Genomic DNA, 17,430 nt, shown 5'->3' on the forward strand with positions numbered 1-17,430 from the left:
ACACTAGGCGGAAACACACCTGGAGAGAAATGCAGGTGTCCTGAGTGAGGAGGAGCAGCACAGTACTGAGATGACGTCATGCACTTATGAGGACAGTCCTTCTGGGTCTTTGCTTACTCTTGGCCAATTGTTTCTCTTTTCACACCTGAGTGGTCCATAGATCTTCCCCAAGATGTATGCACAACTTTTTGCAAAGAAGGATCCCACTGTAGAAGCCTATGGCTGCATATCTACACTGATTATGGAGTGGGGTCCCCTTACTTTTCGATTCTCAAGAAGACTTCCTGAGCATGTAGAGACAGGGAAGTCTTCCTTGACCTCAGGAGTAGGCACCTTATCTCTTTGCTTTAGCAGAACTCAGCTTCTACCACTAGCTTTGTCCTTGGAGTATCTGGGTGAGAACAAAGGCTCAGTTTTACCCAGAGACCCACTGTCTCCTGCCTCAAACCCTTGCTCTAGAGTCTGTGCTCCATGAGAGAAGCCACTGCAATGAGAAGCCTGTGCACCATAATGAAGAGCAGCCCCTGCTCATCACAACTAGAGAAAGCCCACACACAGTAATGAAGACACAGGGCGGCCCAAAAATAAAAACAACAAAACAAGTTTAAAGTGAGTACATTGGTCAGAAATACATTTAAAAAAAATATATACAAAGACATCCATTTCAAGAAAGACAAATCAAGCAGCACTGATGTTACTTTATAGTGTTTATTATACTAAAAGTTGCTCCTATGAAACAGTAGTGATTTTTTGGTCCATATCTTATTTTCCATTTGACTTTAAAACATTTTACATTATTTACAAAATAAATTGCAATTTTCATGATACATATTTTTTTCCTGATACTTAAAATACTACTTTCAAGAAACTAAAAAACAGGGTGACTAGATGTACTGAAAAGTACATGCTGAACATATTTAATTACCACAGTAATTTAAAAGTCCTGATCTTTACTTCTTAAGATTAAAATTCATTAACATGAAGTCATTCAACAATCTCTGGGATTTCTCTGTTATCCACAATGAGACTATGAATAATCCCTTCTTTCCGCTTGCCGCTACTGACAGCCTTTATGTAACAGTCATGATTCCCAATATTGAAGTGAGTTTCAGTCCCATCATCTACAAACTCACCCTAGGCAAACAAAAGTAGGAGGAATTAGTGTTCCAGAAACATTTATCTTTGTCCAGAGCATTAACATCACCAAGAAAGGGAGGCATGATGAAGTACATGTTAGCTCAATGGTAAGCTTTGCAAAATTAAAATTATAAGCTTATTTTTAGGTGTTTTAAGGTCTAAGTTATAAATTCAAAGTCTTTTATTTGTACCACTATAGTCTTTAAGAATCTTGTTTCAGAGGAAAAAAAAAAGTATATCTCATGGCTATGTGACTATAACATATACTATGCAGATAATACAGACTTTTCAAAAGTAAAAATGATAGGAAATTTGTGATTCCTTCTATACAAAGAATGGTTTACATGCATTGCTTTATGGCATCCTCACAATAACCTGATTGGAGTATAATTATCAACATTTTATACATGAGGAAACAGGCACACAGTCATTAAATAACTTGCTGAAGACCCCACTCAATAAGGGATGGAGTGTTCTTCGCCACTCTAAAAATCAGATTCCTCAGGCTATAGGTGGCTTACAATAAATAACAACATAAATAACATAAAACCTAACACTATTGAAAGAAGAGGGTGCAGGAATACACAGAAGAACTATACAAAAAGATCTTCGTGAGCCAGATCACCACGATGGTGTGATCACTCACCTAGAGCCAGACATCCTGGAACGCAAAGTCAAGTGGGCCTTACGAAGCATCACTACAAACAAAGCTAGTGGAGGTGATGGAATTCCAGTTGAGCTATTTCAATCCTACAGGATGATGCTATGAAAATGATGCACTCAATATGCCAGCAAATTTGGAAAACTCAGCAATGGCAACAGGACTGGAAAAGGTCAGTTTTCATTCCAATCCCAAAGAAAGGCAATGCCAAAGAATGTTCAAACTACCACACAAATTTCTCTCATCTTGCATGCTAGCAAAGTAATGCTCAAGATTTTCCAAGTCAGGCTTCAACAGTATGTGAACCATGAACTTCCAGATGTTCAAGCTGGATTTAGAAAAGCCAGAGGAACCAGAGATCAAATTGCCAACATCCACTGGATCATTGAAAAAGCAAGAGAGTTCCAGAAAAACATCTGCTTTACTGACTACACCAAAGCCTTTGACTGTGTGGATCACAACGAACTGGAAAATTCTGAAAGAGATGGGAATACCAGACAACCTGACCTGGTTCCTGAGAAATCTGTATGCAGGTCAAGAAGCAACAGTTAGAACTGGACATAGAACAACAGACTGGTTCCAAATAGGGAAAGCAGTATGTCAAGGCTGTATATTGTCACCCTGCTTATTTAACACATATGAGGGTAGGTCATGTGAAATGTTGGGCTAGATGAAGCACAAGCTGGAATCAAGATTGCTGGGAGAAATATCAATAACCTCAGATATGCACATGACACCACACTTATGACAGAAAGTGAAGAACTAAAGAGCCTCTTGATGAAAGTGAAAGAGGAGTATGAAAAAGTTGGCTTAAAACTCAACATTCAGAAAAGTAAGATCATGGCATCCAGTTCCATTACTTCATGGCAAATAGATGGGGAAACGATGGAAACAGTGACAGACTTTATTTTCTTGGGTTCCAAAATAATCACTGCAGATGGTGACTGCAGCCATGAAATTAAAAGACACTTCCTCCTTGGAAGAAAAGCTATGACCAAGCTAGACAACAAATTAAAAAGTCGAAACATTACTTTGCCAACAAAGGTCCGTCTACTCAAAGCTATTGTTTTTCCAGTAGTCATGTATGGATGTGAGAGTTGGACTAGAAAGAAAGCTGAGTGGTGAAGAATTGATGCTTTTGAACTGTGGTGTTGGAGAAGACTCTTGAGAGTCCCTTGGACTGCAAGGAGATCAAACCAGTCAATCCTAAAGGAAATCCATCCTAAATATTCATTGGAAGGACTGATGCTAAAGCTGAAACTCCAATACTTTGGCCACCTGATGCGAAGAACTGAGTCATTGGAAAAGACCCTGATGCTGGGAGAGATTGAAGGCAGAAGGAGAAGGGGATGACAGAGGATGAGATGGTTGGATGGCATCACCGACTCAAGGGACATGAGTTTGAGTAAGCTCCGGGAGTTGGTGATGGACAGGGAAGCCTGGCGTGCTGCAGTCCATGGGGTCACAAAAAGTTGGACACGACTGAGCAACTGAACTGAACTGAGTCTAGACTTGCTGCATATGGTACAACAGCCCTTGGCCACAGGTGGCAATCACGCATGGAATGTGGTGTGTCTGAAATGAGATACACTATTATAGGGGAAAATATACAGTGGATTTGGAAGACTTAGTATGAAACAAAGAATGGTTAAAAAAAAATTCATTGGAAAATTTATATATTTATTACATTTTAAATAATATTTTTGATACAGTGACTTAAATTTTTATTAAGAAGAACTTCACCATAAGACTTTCGAAATGTGGTTATTAGAAGTTATATATGATGCTCGTATCTGTGGCTCATAGTATATTTCTGTTGAACAGCACTGATTTAGAGTAAAAAGATAGGGGCCAAGGAGCACAGAAAAGTAAGGAAGAGCATGAGGCTTAGAGGATAAAAATGAATTATGCCAAGAAGCAAAAGAAGCACTATCAGATGTACAACTTGGCTATGAGCTTCCTGGCAGCCAAAGCAGACAGAGCAAGGCCCCGTCCCGTTGCTAACATTATCTAACCAGAGAAAGCACAGGAGGCATCAGAGAGGGAAGCTTTTTGTTTTTCTCTGGGAAGAATCTGGCCAACACGGATGTGTACTGACCACCACAAGGACTGGGGGTAGGGTGCTGATCCTGGAGTCCAGTGTATTCTTTTAGCCCTTTTCACATTGAGCTTTGCAAAAAGCCTTTAGGGCATACTTCTGTCAAAATCAATTTAGAGAGAAGAGCAAGGTTTGAGTGATACAATCCTTGTAAATTGCTTCTTGGCAATCTGACAGATACATAATCTGGTCATGATGCTTTGAGATGAAAAGGAAATGGAGAAAAAAAGCTGCAGTTCACAGGCAACGAGAGCAGGTGTGCATAGTGCTGGGGAAGGCTGCCTGACACAGAGCTGCCAAAACTACCTTGCCAACTAGGCTGCAGTTACAAGGAGGAGACAACTGGGTGAGAGAGGTATTGTCCAAACACTTGTGGCTTCTTGTCAGTTAGGAACAAAGACATTGTGGATGAATATTATTTCAACTTCTTGCTTATTTACAACCACATTCTTGAAACAATGCTACTTTTGCACAGGAGAATTCCTGGAGGGTTGGAGGGAATGTGACCCCAAACTGCTGACTCTTCATCTAGAAATTTCCATGGTAGGACAGAAAGAACAGAAAGGACCACCAGGTATGGCATCGGGCACCCAATCCATGTTAATGGTAACTGAATCTGGTCCAAAACAGGCCCTAAAATATTGAAGAGCTCACTAAGCCTCTCTGCATAAAAGTCTCAATGGGTAGATGGAACCGGAGGGTGGCTCAAATGCTGACATTCAATTTTGAGTGAACCCTGGTTGCATTTCCCTTTAAGAATTAATATCAGGATTAAGAAACAGAAACACATTAATCTTTGTAACTTTTGATTTCTGGCTTGTGCACTTCCTTAGAAGCAGTTGCAAGACCCAGCAGATTCTAGCTTGTCTACTGAATAAATTCATTCCAGGCCTTCCCTCCAAGGACTTCTCCTCACCCTCCCAGACCTACAACAGATAAAGAAGGTAATAGCAGCAACCACAATGGGTAGCTAGCTACAGTATGCCGGCAAAGAGAGCTTCTCATGCTTTTCATCATCTCTAGCTCTGGTGTCACAACTGAAGTCAGCACGAAAGGGGACACCCAGGATGGTATGCCCTACTTGCCAGCTGATCCCATAACACATGGATATTTCCCCCCAGTGATTCCAGTTCCTAGGCCCACACTGCCTGGTGTCCAGGACTGTCTCCTCTGCCTCACTTCCTCCATGTGCTGTGCACACCATGATTATATCCTACCTACTTGAAATTCACATCTATACTTATCCCACCACAGCCATAACAGTGCAAGGCAGCAAAAGTCCAACACACTAGGGTTTTCTCAGCTACAACGAGCGGGGCAGCCTCTCAGCACTGCTACTCTACAAATTCCACTTGTCTTCCGGGGTTTGTGACAGTGCCCTTTCCTGTTTACCTTTGTCTCATCTGACATGTGTGCTTCATTTCTTTTTCACAACCTTTGCTTTTAGAAAGTACCATCTGTTTTGAGTGTATGGTGTAAAGCTTTCCTATTCAGAGTGTGACCATGGGCCAGCAACTTGGGCATCACCTGAGGACATGTTAGAATATGATTTTAGCAAGATCTGAGATGATTCTGTGCATGCAAATTTGAGAAACAGTAGTATAAAGCACCACTTTAACCAGGATAAACACAAGAGGATGCACCCTTTGGGAAGGAAGTTTTAAAATGTGGGCTAGATCTTTTTAGGATAGAGGATCGTCCAGGAAAGGACAAGCAGGGTCCAAGGCTGGTGCCAATCACCAGATGAGTTGTTTCCAAACTCTCACTACCCCAGGCACTGCGCAGGAAAGGGCTTCAGATTCTGGAGTCAGGATTACTTCATCTCTTTTGTTTTTAACCAAAAGGACCTTCATTAATTATAAATATCTGCATCGTTAGGAAACACAGCAACGTTTCACTGGTCGCTCATGCACATGGTGACAGTGATCAAATGATCAACTTACCGCTGTCTCCATTTTTTTACCATTGCACCACACATCCAGAGTGTCTTTCTCTGTAAAAGTAACCGATTACAAAAAATTATAACCTGGGATTTAAAGATAAAGTTAATTCTTTATTATTTTAAGAAAACTTTGATACACTGGATTTTGAAAACTCCACTAACTTTTCATGGCTTTGAAATTCTTCCAAATTTGAAGAAATTGTGTTTTTTTGTTTAGAGACAAAATCAAAATGAAACCACTCTTTTAAGACAAAATTATGATATATACTGATGAAGATTTGTTACAGAAAATCTATAAAGGAGGATGCAGACAAATGAATGTAACAAGAGACGTTTCCATATGAGAATGTCCTTTTTCTTAAACATCACCTGAAGTGTCTTAATTAAATTTCTAAGGTCTGGTATTGAATCAAAGAAGAGTTTATATACTCCTTGGAAGAAAAGTTATGACCAACCTAGATAGCATATTCAAAAGCAGAGACATTACTTTGCCAACAAAGGTCTGTCTAGTCAAGGCTATGGTTTTTCCAGTGGTCATGTATGGATGCGAGAGTTGGACTGTGAAGAAAGCTGAGCGCCGAAGAATTGATACTTTTGAACTGTGGTGTTGGAGAAGATTCTTGAGAGTCCCTTGGACTGCAAGGAGATCCAACCAGTCCATCCTAAAGGAGAGCAGCCCTGGGTGTTCATTGGAGGAATGATGCTAAAGCTGAAACTCCAATACTTTGGCCACCTCATGCGAAGAGTTGACTCATTGGAAAAGACTCTGATGCTGGGAGGGATTGGGGGCAGGAGGAGAAGTGGACGACAGAGGATGAGATGGCTGGATGGCATCACTGACTTGATGGACGTGAGTTTGAGTGAACTCCGGGAGTTGGTGATGGACAGGGAGGCCTGGTGTGCTGCGATTCATGGGGTCGCAAAGAGTGGGACATGACTGAGTGACTGAACTGAACTGAACTGACTGAGGATTACAGTATGTTTCCATTTAGGGTATCAATATATTTTAGCAAATTAAAGAGTGCCATGGACTTTTTCAAAATTTACATATTTCAAGTAATATAATATTTGACCTTATCCCTTTAATTTTTCATTTTTATTTTTTGGATTGTAGCCAATATTGCTTTCCTTTTTCAGGGTCTTTACCCTTATAGATTATTACAAAATACTGAATAGAGTTCCTTGATCTATACAATAGGTCCTTGTTGGTGATGTATTTTATATATGCAGTGTGCGTCTGTTAATCCCAAACTCCTAATTTGTCCTTCCCCAAATTTTCTTTAACATCAAGAGACTAGATGATTCTCCCTGCCTCTCATACTAACCCACCTGGACGACGGCACAAAGAAACCACAGAAAAGGCTGCATAGCATTCATATAGACAGACAGCAATTTAGCCTTAAATTTCACACTGCTGCTGCTGCTGCTGCCTCTAAGTCACTTTAGTCGTGTCTGACTCTGTGCAATCCCATACATGGCAGCCCACCAGGCTCTGCCATCCTGGGGATTCTCCAGGCAAGAATACTGGAGTGGGTTGCCATTTCCTTCTCCAATGCATGAAAGTGAAAAGTGAAAGTGTAGTCGCGCAGTCGTGTCCAACTCTTAGTGACCCCATGGACTGCAGCCTACCAGGCTCCTCCATCCATAGGATTTTCTAGGCAAGAGTACTGGAGTGGGGTGCCATTGCCTTCTCCGTAAATTTCATACTGAAGAGTACAATAATCTATTCATTTTGTTATGATTTCACTTTGGGGAAAAGTTATAGAATCATAATAAAAAATATAGTATTTGATGGACTGTGCTGAGTACAGTGCTGACACAATAGAGCAAAATGTTGCCATGATACACTTGGGCATTAGCTAAGTGGGCACAGTTCACTCCAGGGAAAGTGAAAGTCACTCAGTCCTGTCTGACTCTTTGTGACCCCATGGACTATACCATGGAATTCTTAGGCCAGAATACTGGAGTGGGTAGCCTTTCCCTTCTCCAGAGGATCTTCCCAACCCAGGGATTGAACCCAGTTCTCCTGCATTGCTGGCAGATTCTTTACCAGCTGAGCCATAAGGGAAGCCCAAGAATGCTGGAGTGGGTAGCCTACCCCTTCTCCAGTGGATCTTCCTGACCAGGGAATCAAACTGGGGTCTCCTGCATCGCAGGTGGATTCTTTACCAACTGAGTTATATGCATGCCATGTGCACAGACAGACATATGTGCATTTTGGGGAGGATCCCCAGAACCACTTGTGAATGTCAGGGTCCCCCGGAGTGTCAGGAGAGAAGACTATAGTCATCAAGCAGCCAGAAGACAAGCTTTGGTTGTTATAACAAAGACTAGAGAGAAGCAGGACCTGTGTTTACAAGGAGTCTGGGGGTCAAAGGCTGCCTGGGGTTCAAGGATGAGGTGCCATCTGACAAGCCATCTACTCCAGGAACAGAGTCTTTTCTCCCTGCACGTTGAGACAGAAGCCTCACTTGGAGAGTGGAGAAAGGACTTTGAGCTGGGCTAGAGGCACGGAGAGAAAGGCAGAGGGTCCAGGAGATATGGGAGTGGCCACCCAATGGCAGCCTGGCATAGTATATAACAGCTGTATGTTCTGACAATGTAGACGCAGTACAGTTGGAAAATGATATGCAAAAAGTTGTTTTAAATTGTGCGCAAGCGTACTTGCTAAGTCGCTTCAGTGGTGTCTGACTCTTAGTGACCGAACTGTAGCCTGCCAGGCTCTTCTGTCCATGTGATTCTCCAGGCAATACTGGAGTGGGATGTCATGCCCTCCTCAAGGAGATCTTACCAACCCAGGGATCCAACCTGTGTCTCCAGTGGCTCTGCATTGCAGGCAGATTTTTTACCACTGAGCCACCAAGGAAGACAAATTTTGGGCAGTCACTGTATTAATGGTGGTAGAGTATTTCTGTTGTTAACTGAGATTAGTATGTACATAATTATGGCACAAAGGAAATAAGTAATTATATTCTATTTGCATCATCCTCTGTGTCCCTGAGAAGAAGGATTCTCAGTGTGGAAGAAGGAACATAAAGATATTAGAGGAGATTAAATTAAAAAAACTGGTATCCTGGAATTTGAATTATAAGCATCAGTATGAACTCATAAGCTATTTTATTTTTTGATAAAGTCTCTCTCTCTTCCCCGTTCCTCCTGATATCTATCTACCTATGAATGTACACAGTTCCCTTGACTCAGGAGCCGATCTAAGGAGCACTACAATGGCCAAAAATGGGACAATTTGAGCATCAGTAAGGATAATAATTGCAGTGTACTGAAACACTGCAATTTGTTTAAATCCACAAGTTATTTGGGAAGCCCAATGATTAAAAAAAAAAAAAACCTAAATGATCACCTTTAGGAAAGAAAAAGGAATCAATTTAATATCTTGAAAACTCGTAGTTAAGGGAAAATAAGCTGTGATCCTACATTTGTCATACAAAATGTGCCTCTGTGTAACTAAATAGTAGACAACAGGAAGTTTCTCACTGTATGAGCACTCCAGCTAACGAACAAGAAATGATGGAATCAGAATATATCCATCTGCCAATGAATGAATGAATGAATGAATCCATCTGCCAATGAATTAATGAATTAATGAATCCATCTGCCAATGAATTAATGGATATAGACACTTAGGTATTAGTGGTGCCAATATCAAAAAATTAGACAAAGCAAAACCATGTGCCTCTTGATAGAATAAATATAATGTCTTACCTGAAAAATAAAAAAACCTTAAATTTGATCAATTCTTCAAATACCAACTTGCAGGAAATACTAATAGAAGAATATCACAGGAATGGAATCCACAAAATTCAGAACATATCCTCTCCTCTTCAAAAAAAATCTGACCCAATTTCTTTAATAAATAAACCATACAAGAGGGTTTTCTTTTTTTGGTTTGTTTTTTTCAACCATGTGCATTTATTACTTGTTAAGTATTTTTCATTCTTAAAAAATTTTTCTAGCATTCAATTAAACTATACTCTCTTAAAAGACATGGATAGTCTCTTCATTTACGTGTCTTCAAGGCCTAGTACATAAGCTGCCATTTATGAGGTTCTCAGTATTATCTAAATCAATCAATAAATCAATGAGGTGATCTACATAATGTTGGATTCCCTGGTAACTCTTAGTGATTGGAGGCTACTTCATACGGTAAAGAATCCACCTGCAATGCTGGAGACCTGCGTTCAATCCCTGGATTGGGGAGATCCCCTGGAGAAGGGAATGGCAACCCATTCCAGGATTCTTGCCTGGAGAATTCCATGGACAGAGAAGCCTGGTAGGTTTGCAAATAGTTGGACACCACTGAGTGACTAACACTTTCACTTTCAGTGATATGAGAAGCAGAAAATACTAGGAGTAACCAGTAATAAACAAAGGTAGCAAATGCTTGTCTTTCAAGTTTTGTAGGCTGAGTGAAATCAAGAACACAAATGGCAATCTGTAACAATAGAACTTAGCTTAAGGATCAATGGCTTACTTTTTATTTTTTAATCTACTTTACCTGGACGTTGATTATTTTGATCTGCTGTAGTCCTAAACCTAGAGAAAAATTCCCTTCTTTCTGATAAACCTTAAATTTCCAACTGCCTTCAGACATTCTTTTGAAGAGAAATATCAAATAATGACAAATTAAATGTCTACATCAATATTTCTCTTTTTAAACCCAAGTTTATAATTTTCAAATCTACCACTATAAAATCTGGCTCTCACATTTTCCGTATAAATTGGTCAATTCAACAAATACTTCATTCCCAGAGGACACATGAGAAACACACCTGCACGTACCACTCTCCTATTCAAAGCTCCCATGAAAGGTCTGGAGAGTTAGAGGAACTGAAGTAAACAGCTATCATAAAAAGCCAACGAATTCTGCAGAAATGGCTTTCACTTACCTAACACAACTCTAAAGTCCTCACTATCCAAATGTAATACCCAAGTATTGGTGGTTTTTGATCTGTTCTCCATATACTTCTTGAGACTTTTCCCATTAATTTCCAGAGTATATTCATAAGCAAAACCACTGACAGCATCGATATTTATGGTTGCTTTTGTCTTTGCAGCTCCAACGCAGAAGGTTTCTTTGCCCACCAATTTGAACATCCATTCTTTTCTTATCACTTCCTAAGTAATAAAATACGGAAGTTAAAAACATACAAATGGGAGAAAATTTAATGTTTAACTTTGGAAATAATATAATTAAAGGGAATAAATGGCAATGCTATTTAGATGTGATTTTATTACTTCATGATACAAAGATTTTAGAAAATAAAGGCATTTTAAAGTTAAATATTAGATGTTATAGTCTATGAATTCCACAACTATTACTAGTCTGCTTTTTATGGCAAAATGATACAAGCCAATATACATATAACCACTGTAAGGGAAAAGCACTGAATTCACAGTGGATGAATATACATTAGCAAAATCGAGCTTCTCTGTACACTATATTTCACAAAGTACCATTTTTTCCTACCTTCCCATCTACATACACCACTCGTTTGCCTGATGTGGTCCCATGTTCAAATTCAATTTTATGGACTCCATCACTTAAAGCAACTTCCCAAACAGCTACAAGATCTGTCATTTTTTCCAGGCTGTAAGGAGGGCTAAGGGAATAAAATTAAGCAATTATAATAGGCAAAAACAGTAACAGAATAACCAGTTAATCCTTCCAAGATGAAAATATCAGATCTTAAAAAGCCCTAAAATTACAAAATATTAAAGTGATATAAGCTAAGAAAGCCTACTTACAATCCATGTAACTATTTTCACCCTGTTATGCATTCTTCTTTTAAGATGAAATTACTATCTATGGGTATACAGTCAGATAATTCCAAAGTCACCTTAATAGTAATAGGATTAAGAATCAATCAGTTTATCCAGGACAGTATTCTAAGCTTGGCCACAGAAAGGTCAGTAAAAAGTTTCTACTCCTCCCTCCTGTCATTTAAAAAGCACAGTATTTAATTTTGGTTTTATCATTTCAGATCCTATCACTCTAAAGCAAGAATTCTTAGAACCTTTTATATTTGAACCAATAACTAGGGATTCATTTTAACAAAAAAGGTTCTAATTAAAAATACTAAGACTGAGGAAAAAAAGTCATAGAAGAAATGTTCCATAATAGATACAAAAATATTATGGAACACAGTAATCTTGTCATTATTTCAGGAAATCTTATTAAAAATATAAAGAATTCTGTCTTGTGATGTTTCTGGCACAACTTAAACATGTATTTTATATTAATGTCTTAATATAAAATATATATATAATGCATATATAACATATAAGTAATATTTTTATACTGATACAGATTTTTAGCTTTGAGAGAAGTAACATTACAGCAGTAATGTTCATAGCTAACAGTTATTCAGTACTTACTGTGTGCCAATCACTGTTCTAAGAGCTTTACACACATTAACTCAAAGAATCCTCACCATGAGGGGGGTACTATTATTCTCTATTTACAGATGAGGAAACTGAGACTCAGAGAGGCTAAAGGCTTGTCTAAGATCACAATGACAGTAAGTGGCAGATAGGGTATAATTTTAGGAGTCTGGTCCCAGAGTCTATTCTCTTAACCACATCCTCCTCTTCATTCACTCTGATCTTCTTTGTAGGCTCTGAACCAGAAACAGTAAATAGGTTTTATATCATTTTGGAAGTGACTGCCAAGAATTTTGTGCTGAGAGGGATGTGCAGACCTCACATCCAGGTTTTATGGGAAAGGATGCCTCGTTAGTGGTGACCACCTCCACGCCAGGTGTTCACCACCCTTGCTGGAAATCACAGAGAAGCAACTATGCATTCTGCAGTATTACAAAATGTATTCTCCAAAAAAGTAGCCTGGATACTCTCCTGAATGATTAAAGCCCATCCTTAAAGCTTCATAATCCAGTTTTATCACAATGCAAGACATTTACCTTTCGTCATCTTCAAAGATAGGACTGTCATCTCCAGATGCCATGGTTGGCAAAACAGTCTTTAATCCAATTAGGAGCCAGGAAAGAAAAAAGCAGAAGTGCAGCAAAGAAAGATTGAGAGCAACAAAGATGACACGTGCAGAGAGTTTTTCTAACTTTGCAGTCCATTTCTTAAAATGCATGCAGTTTCTGATGAAACAGCTTTTACATACAATAGAATTGCAATCTCTAATTGTCAGGGAAATAAATTAAATCATGCAAATCAGCCAGTCATATTTTTCCCTGTTATGGATTTATAATTTCCTAAAACTAAGAGAATAAACTCTAGTTTATTTCAAGTATCATACCACATCAGAGGTGCAAGAGACGTAGAGGTCCTCTGGGTCCCTTGCTTCTCAGATTGAGAAGTCCCAAGGATAAGAGGCAGTAGGTCAGGGAATACAGAAAACCCCAGGATAAACAGAATACGCCCTCTGGAGGCACCATGTTACATGGTAGTAACAAATTTAAAATTCAATCTTCATATTAAAATTTAGAAAGTTGTATTATGGTATAATACATAATTAAAAAATTTTTTAAAGATAACTTCAAAGAAATGTTAAGCTTGCAGGAAGGAGCAAAGGATGTACTAGTTTGCTTTCTAAGAGCAAACTTAATTTGCCCACTTACTCAAACCCACTTAATTTACTAGTGCCAATAATGAATTTATAAAAGTTATATGGTTGCTCAGGTCACCAGAAGAGTCCAAGCCAAATCCAGAGTCCAGAACACCTGTGTAATTATCTGGGCTATAATGCTAAAAATCAGAAGCACATGTAATACTCACATGCATAGGAAACCATCCACATTTGAAGATTTAGGATTAACAATTGTACCCCTGTCAAACCTACCGAATAATAAATTCAACTGTTTTTTTGCTTCCAAGACCTACTCTAGTCTAGTCTTTTCCATATAGATGTCCAAGGGTGCTTTCTCCTTGTAAAAACGGGAGATTGCCAATCTTTTTTTGTCTGGAAATAACCAAACGTGACAAATAGCTTTTTAAAAGATATTAAAGAAGAGCTTAGCACCCATAAAAGCAACCCAACAGGCAAAAAAAAGCTAAACATTTTAGAATAAAAACTAAAGATTCAAAATACATTGTACCTAAAATAAATCCCTTTTTAAAAATTAGCACCTTATATATTTGTGGATTTTTCTAGTCTTAAATATACCTCTTAGGATACCTCCTATGAAAGTGGAGGGTATCCTGCAACTATCAAAGCAAAAAGAACACAGAGCAATAGAGTAAGCTAAATAGCATAATATAACCTAGGGTACGTGTATTTTGTAAATTAGAGTAGAGTTTGGGACGTCACTCAGATTTTGCTCTACAACTTTTAGAGACTCTAGAATGTTCAGTAATTCAACAAACTTGAAAGAACTGCCCAGTTTTTCACTTTAAGGAATTTCAAGTATTACCACACTAAGATAAGGCTTATTACTACTACTAAGTCACTTCAGTTGTGTCCAACTCTGTGCGATCCCATAGACAGCAGCCCACCAGGCTCCCCCATCCCTGGGATTCTCCAGGCAAGAACACTGGAGTGGGTTGCCATTTCCTTCTCCAATGCATGAAAGTGAAAAGTGAAAGTGAAGTCACTCAGTCGTGTCTGACTCTTAGCGACCCCATGAACTACAGCCTACCAGGCTCCTCCATCCATGGGATTTTCCAGGCAAGAGTACTGGAGTGGGGTGCCATTGCCTTCTCCAGATAAGGCTTAGTACCCTCTTAATTATATTTCATATACAGCATAAAAGACAACACAAATTAGAAGAGAGGTTAGAAATCAAAGTCACATAAAATATACTTCTCTCTACTATCAACATTCATTCATACATTCAACATTTATTTAGGGAGTATCAGTTGAAGGTGTTGAAAATGTTTTGGAAATAGTGGTGATGGCTGTACATCATAAATGAACTTTATGTTCATTTATGTCACTGAACTGGACATTTTTAAATGGCAATTTTTATGTCGTATATTGATCACAACTTTTAAAAATTAATACTGTAATACACAAAAAACCCATTGAATTGTATCCTTTAGATGGGTGAATTGTAAGGTATATGAATTATATCTCAACAAAACTAAAAAAAAAACAACCTGAGTGTCTTGCCAGTAGTGTTTTTTGGAATACGATTTCGCTTATGACCAAGAGATGATCACAGCTGTCCATGTCCCGGGTTTCCACCTTACTCATTTGAATAATAAATTTACCTGTCACACAAATCTCTAAGCTACTGTCATATTCTAAATTCATCCGCCACGCTAGCAGTCGTCAGTCACTCATACACCAGGCACTAAGCTCAGAGTGAGAGACTGGAGACACAAAAGATGATTACAGCACAGCCATGGCACTGTCCTTGGAAAGGGAAGCAGTAAAGAACAGAACAGGGCTACCCAGGTGGCTCAGAGGCAAAGAATCTGTCTGCCAAGGCAGGAGTTGGGGGTGTGGGGGTGAGTGGGGGGATGTGGGTTGGGATGTTGGGGTGGTGCTGTTCATAAATCCCCGGGTCAGGAAGATCACCTGGAGAAGGAAATGGCAACCCACTCCAGTATTCTTGCCTGGAAAATCCTTGGACACAGAAGCCTGGCGCGCTAAGTCTCAAAACTGTGTCAGACACGACTTAGGGGCTAAACAACAAAGAACCAGAAAAAGTCTCCAGAGAAAGGATCCTAGCCCTGCCAAATGGGTGGGAAGACCAAGGAAGCCTATGCTTTAAAACTTGAGAGAAAGGAATTCATCCATTGTCATTTAAAACTTATACATACATTTAATTATCAGGACCATGAGACCAAACTGGAAAATGATCATTACAAAGAAAAATTCCCTCTACTTCAGCACACACGTTTTAAAATGTAAGTAAAACGGATGGAAAAACAAATTCCATTTATTTTCACTGATAAGGACAATGTCACTTACTTGAACGTTTACAGGTCTTCACGGCAAGTTTCTTGAGGCTCTAGTGACACATCCCTCAGCATAATCATTAAAAATCCCTGTCCTACCAACTCAACATCCATTTTTCAGAGTAGGACTTTACAACGTTTCCACTATTTATCTAATCCCAGCTTGAATTTTGCTTTAACTTAGGTTTAATCGTACTGGGGGACTGTAATGGTTTATCCAAGCTAAACCTAAGTCGGTTTTAAAAATTACTAAGGTATTCAGGTTCTTTTCAGCAAAGCTCTAGGTAAGGCCAGCTATTGAACAAACTTAACAAAGAGGTGTTGACGGTGTCCGCAGGATCAGCACTGGGACCTCCAACAAGGTCTGTCAGTTAGCTCTCTGAGCCAGGTGTTCCCAAATGTGAGGCACAAAAACCGCGAATAACTTTTCCAAGGAGCATTTTGCAATGAGTACCACAAGCCTCTCTACACAATCAAAAAACCAGACGGAACAGCGCTCAACGAATCGTTTTTTGTAATAGCTAAGAACTGAAAACCACCTGTTTGTTCACCATCGTGAAGATAATCCGTGGAGTGAATCACAGTCCTGTCACTCAGCAAGCATGGAGCTCTGGTCAGGCGCGGAAAACCTGGCACCAAAGCACCGGTTCGCAGCCAATAAAAAGGATGGAGACAAACATCAGCCGCGCGCAGACGCGTGGGATGTATTGGTAAGACAAAGAAGCCAGGCTGCAGCACTTTGTGATAGGGGTTCTGCAAAAATACAGCTGGCTCATTTTTGCAGGGAAAAGGGGACTGGAAGAAAGACACTTTAATGTGAACCCGGTGCTCCCCGGGAGCGAAGGTTCGGCTCCTGCGCTTCCTTCCCTGTGACGTCTGCTCCACTTTTCCGACTGCGACAAATAATGAATTTATAGTCGGGCAGAGGCCGGAGCCGCGGGTTCCAAGGCCTGGCCGGGCAGTAGCAAACCGCCGCCCGGCCGGGTCTCTGGGAGACGCCCGGAGTCCCCTACCCGCCTCCCGCGCGGGCCTAGGCCTCACCGCGGGGTCGCACCGCCGCCAGGGCACCGCCCACGGCCCAGCACACCCGCCGCCGCCGTCGCCGCAGCCCGGAGATGGCGGCTGCTCGCACCGCGGCGGGGGCGCCCGGCGCTGCGCGCAGGGGTTTCCGGGCCGGCCGGGCCGCCCCACCTGGGACTTGAGGCTCACCTGGGCTCCGTGGGCCTCTGGGGGGTCTGGGCCCAGAGACCGGTGGGTTCCGCCGACTGGACCTCCTAGGCCCTTCGCCGAGAACCAGACACAGCCTCCGCGGAAGCCAGAGCTCCGAGCGCGCCGACTCTTTGTCGCGCTTCAGGTCCCCGAGGTGCCCAGCGCCGACCGCCGCCCGCCCCTCCCCCGAGCGGCGACCCAACCCACGCCCGCGGTCCGCGCGGCCGGCTTTGCACTCTTACTCCCCGAGACGCCTCCGTAAGAACCAGCTGACAGCGGGCGCTGTCTGGACACTGGAGCGAACCCGGGGGACTTAAAACCAGACCTTGCCTTCTCTGAAGCCACGGGCAGGTAAATCCGATCGTGGCATTGTCTCCTTGAAACTCTGTAAAGATTCTGATTACTCCTAGAAAGATCAAGACTCGTTAGGATGGGCATGAGGCCCCATATATGATGTTGCCCCGGTCTCCCCTGGCTTCCTTGAGATAGATCCTC

The 17,430-nt window shown here is 40.8% G+C and overlaps 1 protein-coding gene across 3 annotated transcripts; it reads right to left on the reverse strand.

The window, feature by feature from the left end:
* Nucleotides 1-689: 689 nt before the first annotated feature.
* On the reverse strand, nt 690-17,071 carry FAIM (Fas apoptotic inhibitory molecule). 3 transcript variants are annotated; one of them, NM_001079626.2, is made up of 6 exons: nt 16,936-17,071; nt 12,774-12,832; nt 11,324-11,456; nt 10,743-10,971; nt 5,840-5,889; nt 690-1,134 (listed from the first exon to the last, which is right to left on the reverse strand). In NM_001079626.2, exons 2-6 carry the CDS (start codon nt 12,815-12,817, stop codon nt 985-987), a joined length of 606 nt encoding a protein of 201 aa, NP_001073094.1. In that variant the 5' UTR covers nt 12,818-12,832; nt 16,936-17,071; the 3' UTR covers nt 690-984. The 3 variants fall into 3 exon arrangements, with proteins under 3 accessions (NP_001073094.1, XP_005201953.1, XP_010799865.1); XM_005201896.5 differs by lacking the exon at nt 12,774-12,832; XM_010801563.4 differs by lacking the exons at nt 12,774-12,832; nt 16,936-17,071 and adding an exon at nt 16,266-16,553.
* Nucleotides 17,072-17,430: the final 359 nt, after the last annotated feature.

Source organism: Bos taurus, chromosome 1 (assembly GCF_002263795.3).
Source record: "Bos taurus isolate L1 Dominette 01449 registration number 42190680 breed Hereford chromosome 1, ARS-UCD2.0, whole genome shotgun sequence".
In the NCBI taxonomy this organism is placed as follows: Eukaryota; Metazoa; Chordata; class Mammalia; order Artiodactyla; family Bovidae; genus Bos; species Bos taurus.

Excerpts from the sequence above, each read along its gene's own strand:
- FAIM (NM_001079626.2), bottom strand. The coding sequence starts at position 12,817 with ATGGCATCTGGAGATGACAGTCCTATCTTTGAAGATGACGAAAG. Across the intron at positions 10,972-11,323 it reads TGGTGTATGTAGATGGGAAG|GAAGTGATAAGAAAAGAATG; the intron begins GTAGGAAAAAAT and ends TTTATTACTTAG. Across the intron at positions 5,890-10,742 it reads GGACTTTAGAGTTGTGTTAG|AGAAAGACACTCTGGATGTG; the intron begins GTAAGTGAAAGC and ends TTACTTTTACAG.